The 16,254-nt window shown below is 58.5% G+C and overlaps 7 protein-coding genes across 7 annotated transcripts; 3 read left to right on the top strand and 4 right to left on the bottom strand.

The window, feature by feature from the left end:
* Positions 1-1,730: 1,730 nt before the first annotated feature.
* On the top strand, positions 1,731-2,865 carry VTJ04DRAFT_6912 (uncharacterized protein; the record flags this gene model as incomplete). Its single annotated transcript, XM_069365184.1, has 2 exons — positions 1,731-1,832; positions 1,969-2,865. 2 exons carry the CDS (start codon positions 1,731-1,733, stop codon positions 2,863-2,865), a joined length of 999 nt encoding a protein of 332 aa, XP_069218936.1.
* Positions 2,866-2,952: 87 nt separating this feature from the next.
* Positions 2,953-3,252, bottom strand: VTJ04DRAFT_6913 (uncharacterized protein; the record flags this gene model as incomplete). Its single annotated transcript, XM_069365185.1, has 1 exon — positions 2,953-3,252. One exon carries the CDS (start codon positions 3,250-3,252, stop codon positions 2,953-2,955), a length of 300 nt encoding a protein of 99 aa, XP_069218937.1.
* A 518-nt stretch (positions 3,253-3,770) lies between these two features.
* On the bottom strand, positions 3,771-4,840 carry VTJ04DRAFT_6914 (uncharacterized protein; the record flags this gene model as incomplete). Its single annotated transcript, XM_069365186.1, has 2 exons — positions 3,771-4,438; positions 4,501-4,840. The coding sequence occupies 2 exons, from the start codon at positions 4,838-4,840 to the stop codon at positions 3,771-3,773; spliced, it is 1,008 nt and encodes a 335-aa protein (XP_069218938.1).
* A 550-nt stretch (positions 4,841-5,390) lies between these two features.
* Positions 5,391-6,835, top strand: VTJ04DRAFT_6915 (uncharacterized protein; the record flags this gene model as incomplete). The annotated part of the gene is made up of 2 exons (XM_069365187.1): positions 5,391-6,440; positions 6,509-6,835. The coding sequence occupies 2 exons, from the start codon at positions 5,391-5,393 to the stop codon at positions 6,833-6,835; spliced, it is 1,377 nt and encodes a 458-aa protein (XP_069218939.1).
* A 445-nt stretch (positions 6,836-7,280) lies between these two features.
* VTJ04DRAFT_6916 (uncharacterized protein) lies at positions 7,281-9,915 on the top strand (the record flags this gene model as incomplete). The annotated part of the gene is made up of 5 exons (XM_069365188.1): positions 7,281-7,464; positions 7,532-7,663; positions 7,729-7,860; positions 7,925-8,059; positions 8,123-9,915. The coding sequence occupies 5 exons, from the start codon at positions 7,281-7,283 to the stop codon at positions 9,913-9,915; spliced, it is 2,376 nt and encodes a 791-aa protein (XP_069218940.1).
* Positions 9,916-10,639: 724 nt separating this feature from the next.
* Positions 10,640-11,666, bottom strand: VTJ04DRAFT_6917 (60S ribosomal protein eL13; the record flags this gene model as incomplete). Its single annotated transcript, XM_069365189.1, has 6 exons — positions 10,640-11,038; positions 11,118-11,178; positions 11,258-11,355; positions 11,420-11,466; positions 11,550-11,583; positions 11,664-11,666. 6 exons carry the CDS (start codon positions 11,664-11,666, stop codon positions 10,640-10,642), a joined length of 642 nt encoding a protein of 213 aa, XP_069218941.1.
* A 625-nt stretch (positions 11,667-12,291) lies between these two features.
* Positions 12,292-15,219, bottom strand: VTJ04DRAFT_6918 (uncharacterized protein; the record flags this gene model as incomplete). Its single annotated transcript, XM_069365190.1, has 2 exons — positions 12,292-14,688; positions 14,755-15,219. The coding sequence occupies 2 exons, from the start codon at positions 15,217-15,219 to the stop codon at positions 12,292-12,294; spliced, it is 2,862 nt and encodes a 953-aa protein (XP_069218942.1).
* Positions 15,220-16,254: the final 1,035 nt, after the last annotated feature.

Below are 16,254 nucleotides of genomic sequence, written 5' to 3' on the forward strand. Positions count from 1 at the left end.
TGACGAGGCCCAGCATGTCTTCAATTCAGGCATTGGCTCATCTGGTGTCTCCCTTGGATTTCCAGCGATGGCATGGAGACAACTGCAGCTTACATGCACTGATGGTGACCTCGCCTCGTTCGCAATATCTATGGTGGTATCGTGTTCGCGAGATCTGGGGAGCGGCAGCACGAACAGGCCACTCGACGGGACGAGGCTACTCCCGTCTTACTGGATACATTGATGGGTGGCTCCATGAAATCCGATTTCCAGGTTAGTCAGCGGAAGGCCGCCATAGGAACCGGAGCTTTGGAGTAGCGCTTGGACACGGTTCATAATATGTCATGGGCTTTCCTCGAGGTGCCTCGCCATTGAGTTTCACTGCTTCACAGAATGGGAACCAAACTCACTCCAACCCGCCGAGAAATCCTTCCTGTCCAAGCCCCGGGACCCGCAAGGTTTCCCACATGGAAGTTGGTTCATCGAAGGTTGCAACGACAACACCAGCTCGATTCAGTCTCTTTCGGTACATCCTGTGAGCAAGATGAAGCAGTTCGGCCTTGGCGCCTCTTGTAAGCGCTTCGGCTCTCAAGGTGATAGTCTGAGCCAAGATCCACCAACTTTGAGAAGATGCGCTGAGGATAAGTACATCAGTAGTAGTATATGTGTCCATGGATGACAGAGACAGCTGTCATCAAGGCGCACGGAAGAGATTCGCTGCCGGCGAAGTCACTTGAAGCAAGTCTGAAACCGACCTTCAGTCATCGGCGGGGAAGATTTCTTGGAACAGCCTCCACCTTGGGCAATGGTTGCAACGGGGCCCTTGCCGAGTGTCGCTGGCCATGGACTTGTGAGGCTAGGGACGAGGCTGAGCAGAGCCAGATCTCTACCTGATCTCCTTCGTAGGTAGGCTACCTCTTTGCCCCGCGCCAGATGGTGGCGATAATCTCAACATGCTGCTTTTTTAGGATCCGTTGGAGTTCAAGACTTGTTTGCTGTGCTCTTCATCATGGCCCCTGCTTGGATCTGAGGTGGGCGCTCTGCCAATCACTGTTGCTCTGGTCGCCCGAGATCATACAGACCCATCTACCATCTATGCTGCCAAAGTTGGAAAACTAGGCGCTCAGATAAAACTCCAGTGCATCACAGCGGCAATGATAAAATCGGCAATTGTTGAACCATGTACTCTGCCTTGTACATTCCAGGTTCTCATGAAGAGACAACCCGGAAAACAACAACAGGAGAAAGCCAGCCTGCTCTTATCCCCCGCCATCTGCCAAGACCCGGTCCCGGCACAGCGGTCTCGTCGCGGCAAGAGCTGGCCGGTCCAGCCCCAGACTTTCTCCGCCAGTGACGGCTGAGGGAAGGCTGCCCCACTCAGCTGCTGCCTCCGCCGCCCGGCACCGCGGACGATAGGGATTCCCTCGACCTCACCTTATTGTCCTTGACATCCCTCAACGAGGCGAGACAGCGTCGCCGAGGCCTGCCTTTAGCTTCGCGAGGGACAGCCCATTCACACCTTGTACGGATTACAACATTGTCCGCTTGTTGCCTTTACTTTTTGTTCTGTCTCCTTGTCCACTAATTGAAGTCGTAGTAATCACTACATCGTCTCCGCACCTCCCAACCCTTCCATGGTTACCTTGACGACAACATCCGTGGCACCGACGGCTAGGTGACGGATCGCGATATTACACAGCCCATAATTCCACCCTCAACACACACACTTTCGTCTATCCGCTGGCGCCAACATGTTCGCCGGCTCCGGTGCCGACCTCCACCGCAAGAGGTTCCGGGATGACGACGAGGACGCTTCCCCAGGACTCCCGGTGGGATTTACCGAGCATAGAAGTGTAAGCCAGGACTTCATTATACTGCGATTCAGATAATCGGAGCTCTACCGAATCTCGGCCGCAAGCGCGGTCTGCCTTTGGCTGTCATCTTTTCTGCTCCCTTCACCGCCCGGTCAGCACGTCTAACTCGCGACAGAAACGTCTGCAATCCCTCCCGCTCAGGTCCTCGCCGAACTCAAAGCGATGGAACGAGCAATTGAACTTACCGCCCTTGGCACCAACTTATCGCGTCCCGGAACCCCGAACCGTTACACCGGAGGAGCCAATCCAGGAGGACATGTGGGCTGACGAGCCCGAGCTTGTGCCATCAGCTGTCCCGGTCAACATGCCGGACGGCGACACAGACATGATGGACACGTCCGAACCCACACCACAGCCACACGCGACCTCGGGGGGCTTCCACTCAGTCGCCAACGCCACAGGGCGCATCCCGACCCCGATTCACTGCAGCTTCGCCGCCCAGGTCCGCGGGGCTGGATGGAATGGCCGCGCTGTGGCCATGAGCGGAGATGCGCTCGCCACTACGCCAGAGGAGCCCACTGGGGAGTTTGGTGGTAACGGCATGATGGACTCCACCCCCGTGGCGGCGGATTGGACCAGCATGGCCGAGAACCGCCGCCTGCCTTCTCCCATCAGCGAGTGCGGTCCCGAAGACTCAGCCGCGACCATTCCCTTCAACTCCGCACCACCGCCGCCCTTCTCACACACCGGCAGCCGAAGAGGAAGCAGCCTCGACCAAGTCACCCACGACCATCCGCTCGTCGCGGAGCTCCCAGCCCGCACCTCCTCCGCGTTAAGCTTCCGCTCAGGAACGTCGGACAAGCACGGTCGCAGCGGAAGCGGCGGGAGCACCGGAAGCATGGACGTCGAATCGCCCCCGAGGCGGGGACATACCCGGTCCAAGCACACGCTCAACTCGTGGACGGCTATGCAGCCGGGTATGACCAGGACGTTTTCCATCGGGTACAGGGCGGATTGCGAGAAGTGTAGGATGAAGCAGCCGGGGCATTTTAATCACATTATTATTTCTTAGGAGGGGAGCTCGGAACGAGGTGTTGTCCTCGTACGTCCGATGGGATTGTTGAGGACGGTGATTAGGTCGGGCCAAGCCTGATCCGGTTCATATCCGGATAGGACTGGGCATGGAGACATGACGGAGGAGCTTTCCTCGGCCACTGTGAGTGATGGGCGAGGAGGAGATTCCAGACCGGGCAACAAGCCCACGGGTGACCCACTCATATGAGGACTTTTGGAAGGGAAGGAGGACATCGATATGCTCATTCTGCTGGAGATTTGCGGGCTGATGCGGCCGGGACACAGGGCGTTTGGGAGCCAAGGGCGTTTTGGGTTGGGCCAAATACCTCTTTACTATCTCTTGTCTTTTTTTATTTCCATAGGTATGAAACTTCGGGCAGACCATATTTGGAAGGGATGGGGATGTGGAGGGATGTAATCAATGATCACACACACACACTCACACAGTCACTACTGGTCGACTACATACTGGTAACTATCTTGCTAGGGACTTAACCGGCGTCGGCCGGATGGATGATGAGGATTGGAAATGGAAATGATGATATCAATGCCGGGCTGGACCTCGCATGAGCCAGAAAGAATGATCTTGTGTGGCGTGGGGATGCGATTCAGACTCTGCGTGTACCACAAAACTTTAAATGAATTTGTACATATGCAACTACGTATGAGGACCTGTCCACACCCACCTACCCACCCACCCATCCTCCAAGAGATGCGCCCGAGACCTTGGGGACTCTCGTCTACACTATGGTACAAACTCGTCACAGCTTCTGCTGTGACATGTAACTGATGGCCAGACATCGGCCACTCAGATCTCATTCATCCATATGGATCCGGCTGGGTTGATCACCATCATAAATACTACTACCCATGTCCTCCGATCCTAACCCCACAGTCAAAAAATCACCACCAACCCTTCTTCTTCCCGTCCCCCTCCTTTTGTTGTTGCTGCTGCTGCTGCAACTTAGCCCGCCTCTCTGCCTCCCTCGCCTCCCTCTCCAGCCTCCTCTCCTCTGCGGCCCGCGCCAGATCGCTGTCCCGCACGCCGGCCCCGTCGTCCTCCTCGCTCAACGACTCCCAGCCGAGACGGCGGTCGGCGGGGCCGTCGCCCTCTTCCTCACGCTTGAGGCTGGAGGTGAGCCAGGACCAGAAGCCTTGTTTTTGTGGTTGTTGTTGTTGTTGTTCTTGTTGTTGTGAGTCTGGTGGGAGGGTGACGGTTTCTGTTACGGATGTCGACCGGGAGCTGGGGCTAGAGGAGGAGGGGGTGGTGGATGGTGATGATGATGATGTGATGGTGGAGGGGGAGGCGGAAGAGGGTTTGGAGGGTTCCAGCACGGGCGGGAGGTTGGCGAAGAAGGAGGTGTTCTTGCCCTCGCGGCGGTCGCGCTCGATTTGTTCCTCGACGAGAGCGATTTGCTCCTCGGTGGCCTTGCCGAGCATGTAAGCTAGGCGAGCGGCCTCGAGCTCGTCGGCCTCGAGACGCTTCTGCGCCTCGATCCACTCGGCCTTGCGCTTCTTGTTGTACCGCCACATATCGACCGCGGCGTAGACGGAGGCGAAGAAGCCGAGGACTGGAGAGAAGGTGTAAGTGATTTTGTGTATGCAGTGGTGGGTAGATCGGGACGCTACTCACCCGAGAAACCGACCAAACCCCAGACCGTGACGCGATGGGCAGAGTCCAAGAAGCGTCGGCTCTTATCCACGAACTGATCGAACTTGGATATCTGGGCCTCCTTAGCTCTCCGGTGAGCTTCGCGCAGCCGGGCTACCCTTTGCTCGGGGGTCTCGACAGCTGATGACCCGGCGGCGCCGGCAGCGGATGAGGAGGTTGTTGAAGGGGACCGCGGAGGCGTCCATCGCGGAGATGCCGGGGCGGCGGACTTGGAGCTCGCATGCAGCGAATTGGCCGTGAAGCGGGTTGCGTCCGAGACGGTGCGCGGGGCAGCCGCCAGGCGGCGGATGGACGGCCGCATTGTGTGTCCCGGCGGGGCGCACCGAGATGGGGAGCGGGAAGATGGTCGATGGGATCAGGGAGTGTCAGGGGAATTGGCGTCGAGGAGGGGCGAGTAGGGCGGAAAAAGCTCCCATGGGCAGGTTGCTTTGAGACGTTTTGGTGCTGGAGCTTCGGAACGGACCGTCCACCAAAACTGATGATCCAATTGTTGCCAAGCCAAAGTTTTTTGGCCAGAGCTTCCGAGTCTGCGGGTCAAGCGGGCGCAAGAGCTGCTGCACGAGCCACAACAAGTGGGTCCATTGCCGCCGAGACCCGCTGCCAAGCGGGAGGGGTTGTGGCGCTTCGGAGGGGGAACGCGCCACACTAGCCCCACGTTTCTGTGTCCCTGTCCCGCCAGGGTTAGGGATCTGCCGGGTATCGGGTCTCATCGCTGATGGAAATTTTGGCGGCGGACCAACTCAATTACAGACGAGAGAGAGTCTCTTTGCGGCCGAACGACGGCACCCAGCAACACCACCAGTTCGGACTGGCCGCCCCAATTGAGCCGTCCACAACCACCGTGACCGGTCATGCGCCGTCTTGCGAGGTTACGGGCCCCCGGGGCTGCTGCCCTGGGGTCGGCGCAACTATGCTTAACCCACACTTCTCTGGCCGCACCAGCCCGGACGACGACGACGGCAACCATCCTCTCCGCATCGACGACCACCTCGGGCCTACAAGCAACAACAACAAGACACGGCCAACGCCGCTGTCTGTCCACGACCCTTTCCCGTCCGGCCCGGGCTCGGAAACCACCGTCGGTGCTAGATCCTGGGAAGCCAAAATATGAGTTCGACCAAGCCCTCGCCGATCTCGATGAGCAGCTCACCACCACCCCCGCCCCGGACGTCCCCACCCGGCTGGCCTACCCCGGCGAAATCCTCGCCGCCCCGGAGCCCGACGCCGTCGACGACCCGACCTACAAGCCCGCCACCACCGCCGAGGGCCTTGAGGAAGTCGGCGGCACGGCCGACTGGTGGGAACAGCCGGCGCACTGGGGCACCGAGGGCGGGGCGTCCGAGTTCGTCTGGTCCTTCGTTGGTACCTTCGGCCCGCTCGACAAGGTGACGGACCCGGCCATGCTCGAGGTGCTGGTCAAGCGGGCCGTCGTGGAGGCGCTGGCCGTTTCGCGGTTCGCGTCGCCGGGCAAGGCCAAGGGGGTGGATAAGCTGTTTGCCCACTCCGACGCGCTCGACCGGCTGAGGAAGGTGGTGTCGGTGGAGATTGTGCCCAGCGCGTCCGGGGCGGCGACGTTGAAGGAGTATAAGGACTTTTACCGCGTGTGGCATGTGCTGCAATCCGCTTTGCCCAAGCCTGCGAAGAAGGAAGGCGAGGCAGGACAGCAGGAGGGAGTGCAGGAGGATGCTCAGGAAGCAGAGGCTCCTGCGGCAGAAGAACCGGCTGCTACCCAGTCCGAGTCTGCGACGGCCGAACAGACGCCGGAAGAGACCACAACGGAGGTTGTCGAGGGCGTTTACAAGCCTGAATCCCTCACCCCAGAAGAGGCCCGGGAGCTGATCGCCGGGTGGGACAAGGGGTGGAAGAAGGCCGTCCTCCGCAGCCCGGCGGTCAAGTTCTACGTAAGTTTCTCTTTTTCTTTTCCATACTTTCCACGAAACACCACTAATCATCTATCCCCTTTTCCCAGGCTGCCAAGCGCATCCAGCAGCTCACAGGCCACCGGATCCCCGACGGCAAGCTGGTCGGCGACGTCAGCATCGCAACGCTCATCGCGGCCACGCTGACGCCGCCCAAGCCCAAGAAGCTCGCCCAGGTGCTGCAGGAGAAGCAGGCGTTCCAGGGCCTGCCCAACGTGCGCGTGTTCCCCCGCCGCGTCACGCCCATCGACGAGGAAATCATGGCCGGCCGCTGGAAGCTCATTGTGCGCGAGCTCGAGAAGCGCAAGCTGCCGGTCACGGGGACGGGAGACTTCAGCCCGGCGGTGGAGACGCGGTGGGTTGCCGGCGACGCGTAGCAGGAGGATGGGAGGGCATGATGATGATGATGATGATAGACGTGCTGGGCTTGGCTGGGCCGGTTGGGCCCATGCTGTGTATCATGTGTATAATTGTAGACGATACATGTTTGTTTCCCGGGTTGTTTACTGTGTGTGGTTACTGTCCGTGTGTGTATGTGTGTCGTGAGAGTGGATGTTGTGCGGCGGCGTCGTTGATGGTCACCAGGGTTAGCTGTGGGAAGATGCCCCTCCAAAGTCAGGGTTGGATGTGAATAGGTGGGATGTGAGCGGGGCATGGCCATCTGCTGGACCTGTCCTTGTCTTTCAGGTCCAGCCAAACAGTCGACAACTTTTCGGCCCAGACAAACATCGGCCGTTCCTCATTTAGCTACTGTCGTCCTTTGCGTGGTTATCTGGACTCGCCTGACTCGTGGGACTTTTGATTGGCATCATTTAAGTGAAAATGTCGTGGACCCCTGAAAAGGTTGTCTCACTCCTCAAGAGTGTCGACAAAGAGGGTGACCAAGACAATGACATCCGTGTCGACAAGCTCAAGCAAGTCCTTGCTGGAATCAAGGAATCCCAAGAACAAGACCTTTCTCAGTTGTCTGGGATTGTTGAGAAACTGGCTGATGCAGCGAGAGATGGTGAGTCATGTTATATCTTATCCAAGTCAGATCATTTCAGTCCAGCTAACAAACATGCTTACCATAGAATCATGGAGAATTCCCCTGGGTGGCTCGGGACTTCTGGACTATGTTCTCTCTACGGTTCCTGTTGCCGACTCGCAGCATCCTCTAAACAAGCAAGCCTTACGCCTGGTTGGAAATGCCTGTGCCGACTGCGGTATGTCATCTTGTCCCCTCTTCCAGGTTGTTGATGGCCCTTACCGATAGCTGACCGTCTGATAGATGAGAACCGGGCTCGCGTCGTCGCCTCTGGCACACTGCGCACATTCATCATGTCCATCCTTGCTGACCCGGCGGCGGACGCCTTCCTGCCCTTTGCTATTGCTGCCGCCCTCAACGTCTGTGTTGACTACAGTGAGCAGACCCTCACATCTGGCAGAGCATTATTCGGACAGACGGATTCTCACACATCTCGCAGAGCCCGCACAAGAGCAGGCGTCCGAAGCAGGCCTCAGCAAGCTGCTGGTGGATATCATCTCAGGGAATCGACTCGAGTCTTTGGGAGGATTCCTTAGTCAGGCCATGACCATCTTTGAGCTGCTCTGCAACCTAGGTATGACGAGGACACTCTCTCGTGTCTTGCGAGTTGATCTATCTGTCTGACCAGACCTCGCAGATAACGAGCCCAAGGTTGCCAACCCCAAGACTCCCATCCGCTTGCTCGAGCTGGCCGTCAGCGACCGCTACGACGCCGACTTGGACTCGTTTCTCGAGATCTGCACTCCCGCCCTAGCATACCTCACATATCAAGACCTGCAGCCCGTCCTTTTGGAAGAGCACAACGGCATCCAAGTCCTCCAGCAAGCCTTCCACCAGCTCTACACCCGCTTCGACATCACCGATCTTGACTCAGACACGACCAAGCAGCTCAAAACCGTCGGCGACGCATTCCTCTCCGCCTTTGCCGACATTTCCGCCCTCCCGACCTTCCCTTCCACGATCCCCCTCACCAGCCCGGTTGTCGACACTTTTCTCACCTGGCTTTCCTCCCCCTCTCTCGCAAACCTCCAAACCGCAGCCTGCCTCGTCCTCGGGAACCTCGCCCGCTCCGATGACGCCAGCACCGCCCTGCTCAACAACCCGCGCGTGCTCGACCCCATCGTCACGACCATCCTCTGGCGCGCGGTTCCTCCGTCCCTCCTCCCCTCTCCTCCCGAAACAAAATTCCCCGCCCCTCCGCTGCAGCTCATCCACGCCTCGCTCGGGTTGCTCAAAAACCTCGCCATCCCGGCGGGCAACAAACCCGTCCTCGGCGGCGCGCTGCTCGACCCCCCTCGCGCGGCGCTGCTCCCGCGGCTGTGGTCTTCCACGCGCACCCAGCCGCAGCTGCAGTTTGCTGCGGTGTCGTTGGCGAGGTTGTTGCTGGCAAATTGTCCCGCCAATGCCAAACTTTTGTGCGCGCCGTTGCCTGTGGAGGAAGAGGGGGAGGTTGGGAACGGGAAGGAGAAGCAGCCCAGCAACCTCGCCCTGCTTTTGTCGACGGCATTTTCGGCAGACGAAGATCCGATCAAGATCGAGGCCGCACGCGCCGCGAGCCAGGTTTGTCGGGCTTTGTACTCCTCCTCCTCCTCTTCCTCTTCTTCCTCTGGTGGTGGGGTGTTGGAACCGGATTGGACGTGGCCAACCACCGCCGAGGGGGAGGCATCATCATCAACCCCTCCAAACCCAACTCCCGAAAGTAACGGGGAAGAGGGGGAAAAGGTCCTGACCAACTTCCACACCGCCCACGCCGCCTTCCTCACGCGCGCCTTCACCCTCCTCCTCACGCACCCGCGCTTCCCGACGCTCAAATCCGAGGCCATCTTTTCTCTGGCACTCATGGCGCGGTCCAACAACCCCGGGGCGGCGAGTGTTGCATTGCAAGTGTTTCCTCCTCCTCCTCCGGCACCGGGATCAGAAGATTCCGGGAAATCCCAATCGAATGCCGGTGCTGCAACTGGAGCAGGAAATAAGACAGGGCCGGCGACATGGCACGTCCTGGTGCGTGTTATCGCCGGTTCCGACAACAAAGACAATGACATAACCGCGACTGGTACTAGTAGTAGTACAGCAGCAGAAGCAGAGGCGGAAATAACCGCAGCATTTACCACCACTCCCTCCCCATCCACCTCCCAAAACTCCCAACCAGAAGCAGAAGAAGGAGGAGACGAAAAGAAAGACCAAGAACTACCAACGATCCAACACCTCTCCCTCACCCCTCAACAACCCATCGACAACAAACCATCAACAAGCACCAGGCCATCATCAACAGCAACAGCAGGCAAAGACAGAGAAAACGCCCTGGTCCTCCTCGCCGCGCTGCTCGCCCGCTTCCCGTCCCAACTAAGCCCGCTGAAGCCGACGCTGGAGCGCGTGCTGGCGAGGGGCGGCGAGTTGGTTATGAGGGAAAGGCAGAGGCAGGGGAAGTAACTATAAGTAACAAACGATCCGGTTAAGGAAAGCAGCGGCAGCAGCAGGAGCAGGAGGAGGAAAAGGAGGGGGGAGTTGAAGAGGTAGAGGTGGGCAGCTGAGGCAGCAAAGTCAGAAGGCGGCAGAGAGGTGGGGATGATCAGAACAACAAGTGGTGGACTGCCCGAGAGCTAATGGGCGATCTCTGTCTTCCTCCCCACAACTAGTTGGTGGCAGGTTAGGCCATTTCGTACATAGAAGAGAAATCAAGACCCGGCGGTTCATACCATGCCTGGACATGTATGCGGACGGAATTGCCTGACTGGTATCATTTCATGTCACCTTGCCTGGGCATTAGATCATGAGATGCTCATTCACCAAGTCAACAGCATTCTTCCAAATCACATCCGGTCATGGTCATTCATTCATGCTTTTCTTTTCCCTTCCGGCCCATCATGATTGCCATGATCTCTAGCAAATCCCCATGATGCGTGATTCTTCGCTAACACCGCTGCTGTGTGAACCCCGTTCATCCCGAAGCCAGTCCCCGAACCTGCGCATCCATGTGGGAGAAAAAAAAGACGAAAGGGGAACCGTTGGTTTTGATTTCAATTCTCCTCGCCGCCGCCGGGTCACCAGGAAAATAAGCAGCAGAATGTGCGCGACCAGACCAGACCAGACCAACGAAACACCAGGGAAATCCACCTCGCCGCATTTATCCGTCGCCCGACTCCATGCCAACCCTCTATTTCTTGGCCTTCTCCTCCTCGGCCTTCTCCTTCGCGCGCTTCTCCCGGACGCCCACCAGGCGGGCGTCGGACCTCGCCTTCCGGAGCAACCTGTAGGCGCCGCCCTCGACGTTGGCGGGCAGCTCGCTCTTGGGGATCTCGCTGAAGGCAGGGGCCACGGGCTGGTCGACGCCAAAGGTCGAGCGGATCGAGGTGGTGGTCTCGGCCGTCTGCTGGTCCTTGGGGGTGTCGCCCTTCTTGGGCTTGTTGGACTTGCGCGGGAAGATGATGAGGCGGCTCTTGTACTCCTTGAGGCGCTGGACGTTGATGGCGAGCGACTCCTCCGACAGGTTCTGGCGGCGGGGGTCGACGGAAATGCCGATGGTGCGGGCGTAGTGCTTGGGAATGCCAGCGGCCTGGAGCGAGAAAAAAATATTAGTTTATTTAGTCTGGCTCAAGTGTCGGTTTTCCCGGTAGACCGTGTTCGGTACGAACCTTCAGCTCAGCCAGCGAGAAGCCGCGGCCCAGACGAGTCCGGCGGTTGTACTTGACGGTGCTGTCGTGCGGTTAGCGTTGCTGTTTCGACCCGTGTGTTTCCCTCTCTCGAGGAATTGCTGCTCCAGAGATTCACGTACGGGCATCGGACAATCGGGCGGAGCTTGTCGACCGGGCGGGGAGCAAGGGCAGCAGCCTTCGCACGACGAGCCAGACGGCGAGTAACCTTCTTGCCGGCCTAAATTTCATCGAGTTAGATCTTGTCGTCGTGTTTTTTTCTCCGTAGCCGGATTCCCACGAACCTGGTCGAAGTGAACCCGCACACGCCGCTGCCAGTGCTTGCGGAAGTCTAGAGAAACGGAGGTCAGCGTGCTGTCCTCATGTCTCGGAACCTCTGGTGTTTGTTGTCGTTCGGGTCGGGGTCGGGCTCACGGTTGTTGGGAATCTGCTGGTTGTGCTTGATCGCCTGTGGTCGAGAAAAGTCAGCATCGGTCAATTCGACAAATCCATTGCCGCTGGCGATGGTCTCTGTGCGCGAATACTCACCATTTTGCCGGTTGTGGATCAAGCCCTCGGTCCCTCTCTGTTGTCGAAGAATCGCCGTCGTGATGCAGACAATTTGGAGATGGGCGGTCCTTGGACGAGCTCCAGATTTTTGGCGCAAGGGCTTGGAAACCCTATGGGAGGGTGAGTGGGTCCGATTGGTTAAAATCAGCCAGGTGGGGCACCCCGGCACTGCGACTGCGCAGGTGGGGCCAGCTGGCGGGACGGCAGCCTCACAGCCCGAATTTCTGAACCGTTTTCTGGCAGGCGACTTCCGCTTTCCAACTTTCTTCCTTGTGAGCATTCGAGGGTTTACTGTGCCATCTGATGCATCACAGAATTCCAGGGTTAGGTATGTCCAAACATGAGGCAGGCTTGGAGTGGACTTTTTTTTTCTTTTCCTTTCTTTTTTGTTTTATATGGACATTTGTTACAGGTCATAATATGTCACACATCACACCCATTTTCCAATATCATACCTGGGGGATCACCTAGCTACGAATTGAGTAAATAAAAGACTCAATTCCTATGTACCCGTCCAGCTAGAGCCCAATTCCATCCTAGCACAAATCCAACCTAGCCAAGATATGTATCCAAAGATGCCATCTCTCCGTCAAATTGACTCTTACCCCTACGGGCGGAACACAACCTTCCTCCTCACACTGAACTTCGCACTCCTCCTCCCCTTGCCCGGCTTGACCGGCTTGACCGGCATCCTGCGAAACCCACGCGCCCGTCCCGTCTTCGCATCCCTCTCCACTCCACCCGCCAACACCAGTCCTCCCTCCCTCTGCGGCAGCCTCTCCAGCGCGGCGCTGACCTTGTCGTAATCCCCAAAGAAGTCATGAACCCGGACATCTCGCCTCTCTTCAGCAGCAGCAGCAGTAGCCGTGTCCGTGGTGATCCCGTGACCAAGCGTCAGTCCCCAAACTCCGCCTCCAAGAAGCATGGCGTGCGCCTCCGCATCGTCATCCCGCTCCAGCTGCACCGAATACATAGCGCCGGTGTACCGGACGGTCCTGACCGAGACCTCATTGGGGAACACCCACTCGCCGTCCAACCTGGGGGCCGAAGTGACCAGGCGAATGGGATGCCACGGAGTGACCAGCACCATACCACCACCAGGCAGATGATGATGATTGCTGCTACCTGCCGTGAAACCGCCCTTCTTCCCCGGCAAACCTCCAACCGCAGCAGCAGCAGCAGCAGCAGGAACAACAAGACACATTTCCTCCCTACTCACCTCCGTCCTAACTACCCTTCTCACCTTCCTAACTCCCCTCGGCGTGACCAACTCCATCCCCTTCCTCAACCTCCCAATCCTCATCCACTTCTGACCTCCATCCCCATCAACAACCAACACCCCCGTACACCCCGCAAAACAATACCCGCGCGGGGTATTATACACCGACATGCTCACCAGATTGTTATACGCGGCGCCGCTGATCGGCCAGTCGTCATCGTCCGTGAATCTGAAGGTCGGCTGCGGCGGCGGGAGCGTGTCGAAGGCAGCGTCCAGCGCGTCGCGGCAGGCGACGAACAGCGGGCTGTCCCGCCCGTAGCGCAGCGGGCCGGCGTCTTTAAACGAGTTGCACGCCTGCCGGGCGTGAGCGGACGCGAGGGAGGGCAGGTAGTGTTGCCCCCAGCGGGTGTAGTAGTTCGGGTTGAGCAGGGCGAGGGCGACTTGGCCTGTGCCGGAGGACCAGGTGGCGACGAGGGAGTGGGTGATCCAGGGTTTGTCTTGGGAAGGGGGAGTGGAAAGGGAGGATGTGGCGGTGGAAGTAGTGGAGAGGACGGTGCGGATGCTGGCGGTGGTGGAGGTGGGTGTTGGCGGGGAGTTGTCCGAGTCGGAGTCGGAATCAGGCGAGTTGGCGCTAACTTCCTCCCAGGAAGAGGGAACGTCCTCGTTGGAGGGTGCGTCGCTTGACACGGTAGAAGGGGTTCCGGGACGGTGGCCGCTGGCGTCTGGCGCGAATCCGGCGGGAGGAAAATAAATCCCGTCCAGGGCTTCTTCGCCGGCGATGTCGATCAACAAACTCCGGCAGTCCTCGTCCTTGGCAAACTCGGTCCTCGACGCCGGCATGGTAGCCACCAGCCGCGCAAGCCGCTCCTTCATGTCGTCCGGCAGGTTCTTCAATGGCTTGTGCTCGCCCACCTTGTCCAGTGGCGCGAGATCCGCCAGGAAGGAAATGAACGCCGACCGCGAGACGTGGTACGCCGCCTCGGCGGGGTCCAGCGTGGGGTGCACGGCCAGCGGGTTGGCGCGGGCGACCACCTCGTAGTTCTTGTTCGGCAGGGGGGTCTTGTTCGTGAAGGACAGCCGGTACGTCGACGAGTGCGAATACGTAAGGGTGGCCGTCAACGTGGGCTCCGGGCCCTCGGCAGCGGCGGCGCAGATGGCCTTCCAAGGGGCTCCGTAGGCAAGATAAATATCCCGCGACTGGCCGTACTGAAGCGTGTTGAGCGGGATGGTCAGAATATTCGTCCGGTGCTTGGTACCCTCGATCAGCCCGTCGTCCGCGGGGGGTTTCTTGCCCACGGCCTCGCCGGTGGTTTCTTGCAGCTCGAGATAGCTCGGGTAGGTCAAGGTCAGCTGGACGGAGCTGGCAAAGGTGGATTGGAGGTTTGCCACGGCATGGACAAAAACGGTGCCGATCATGCCGGCGTCCGGAATGAAGCTGTAGCTGCCGCCGCCGATTTCCGCGATTGACTTGAGAAGGCCGGAGCGCAGGCTATAGCCGAAGCCGAAGGTGTGGATGGAGGCCGGGAGGGGCTGCATGGTGCGCAGCTTGGGGACGTAGCCTTGGGCAGGACACATGTGATTGGGCATGCCGTCGGTGAGGACCAGGAGGGCCGGGAGTCGGCCTGACGAGGCGGATGACTCGGTGATGTTCTCGTCCTTGAAGAGTTTGAGACCGTCGGTGATGCCGCCCCAGAGGTTGGTGGAGCATTTGGTGACCAGGGCGTTGATGCGGTCGCGGGTTGTCTTCTTGTTGCTCTCGGTCATGGGAGTGAGAGGTTGCACGGTCTGAGGTCAAGGGGTCAGTCTGTCTCATTCGTCGAATGATGAATAGCATGTCAACAGACTACCCACCCAAGTGTAAGTGCTAAACGTGACGATGCCCAAACGGTCTCCAGGATCCAGCGTCTCGACGATGGTGAGAGCGGCATGCTTGACAAGATCCAAGACGGTCAAGCCGGTGTTCTCGGGGGGTTGGTCGTCGTCCGGGCCGGCGGGGACAGGAGCGGCGGCGTCCATGCTCGCCGAGACGTCGATGGAGAGGACGATGTCGCAGGGCATGTGCTTACGGCCGGCCTTCAACTCGGGGGCCCTGGGAGGCTGAACCTTGACGAGGATGCCGTCCAGGCCGTCTCCGGTAAAGGAGGGGACGGGGTGAACTTGGAGCAGACTGTTTGGGTCATGGTCCTCGGATTTGATCTTGAGCTGGGCCAGCTTCCTGGAGGTTTCATCCACGGACGGAGTGTTTGAGGAAGAGGAGGCGGGCGGCTTGAGAATGGGATCATGGTCGATCCAGCGGCGGGCAGGGTTGGGGGCCATGATGAAGACCAGACAGTGAGTTACTCTGTTGGTATTGGCGGGAGACCAGATGGATTTACTTCACGACGAGCAGCGGCTTCTGGTCATGACCGGACCCAACACCTCAGCGTGGTCGAGAAAGAGAATTCTCTGAAACAGATGTCGTCCGGATCACATTTCTCTAGATTTACTTATACCATGATGACACCGAGTAAAAGGGGGATCGGGGTGGGATACCGGATTAGGTAACCAAGCATCCTACGGGACTTACCTAGGTACCTCAGGTATCGCCGTGTGTGCTTTTCCTGGCGAGGCAACCCAACGGGCGTTTTGCGACAAGGCCGGAGGAGAGTGTGATTGGATGGCTGACATCCATCGGATGCCGGCAGCGGCAGGGCAGGCTGGGCGTATTTTTACGGCTGGTTACACAGCCAGTCGGGGTCGGAGTGGAGCTGCCGACAGCCTCGTGGGACTTTTCCGTCATGAATCATGTCAAGTTGTCTTTCGAGGTGTCCGGTTTCAAACATAGGGCTGAAACATGCAAGGCTGAGTGAGTATGATGATGGTTGATATTTATAGGACTTGTGCGCCTCTGTTGGCCGTCTCTGGCAAGGTCTTGGTGGTGTTAGTCCTGGTCAAAATGCATTCTGTGACAGGGCAATACGGTATCGTACCTGGGGGGCAGTGTCTGGGCCAGGGTACAGGGTTGATCCGTGATGACAGGAGTGACGGCGATTACTCTGTCGGTGTGGAGTCTGGAGATGGAAGGCAACCTCGAAGGCTTTCCCATCATGGGATGTCTCATGTTTATTTGTAGAGGACTAGGGACAATAGATGTTGAATGTTGAAATTGGATTTTGTGGGTACTTACCGGTTTTGAGCTCGGTGCTGTTTCCCGCTTGACACTTGCCCAGTACTTGCAAGCCGCAGCGTACCTTGGTCATTGACCTGGGCAGGTCCCACTGCCAGACTGGATGTCTCCAAAACTCAGGTAGCTCTTTCTGTTTGCACACCTCGGCAGAGTATCAAACCAGCAGATTGACGACTGACGTCACT

Source organism: Mycothermus thermophilus, assembly GCF_041956435.1.
Source record: "Mycothermus thermophilus strain CBS 625.91 unplaced genomic scaffold VTJ04scaffold_4, whole genome shotgun sequence".
Taxonomy (NCBI): Eukaryota; Fungi; Ascomycota; class Sordariomycetes; order Sordariales; family Chaetomiaceae; genus Mycothermus; species Mycothermus thermophilus.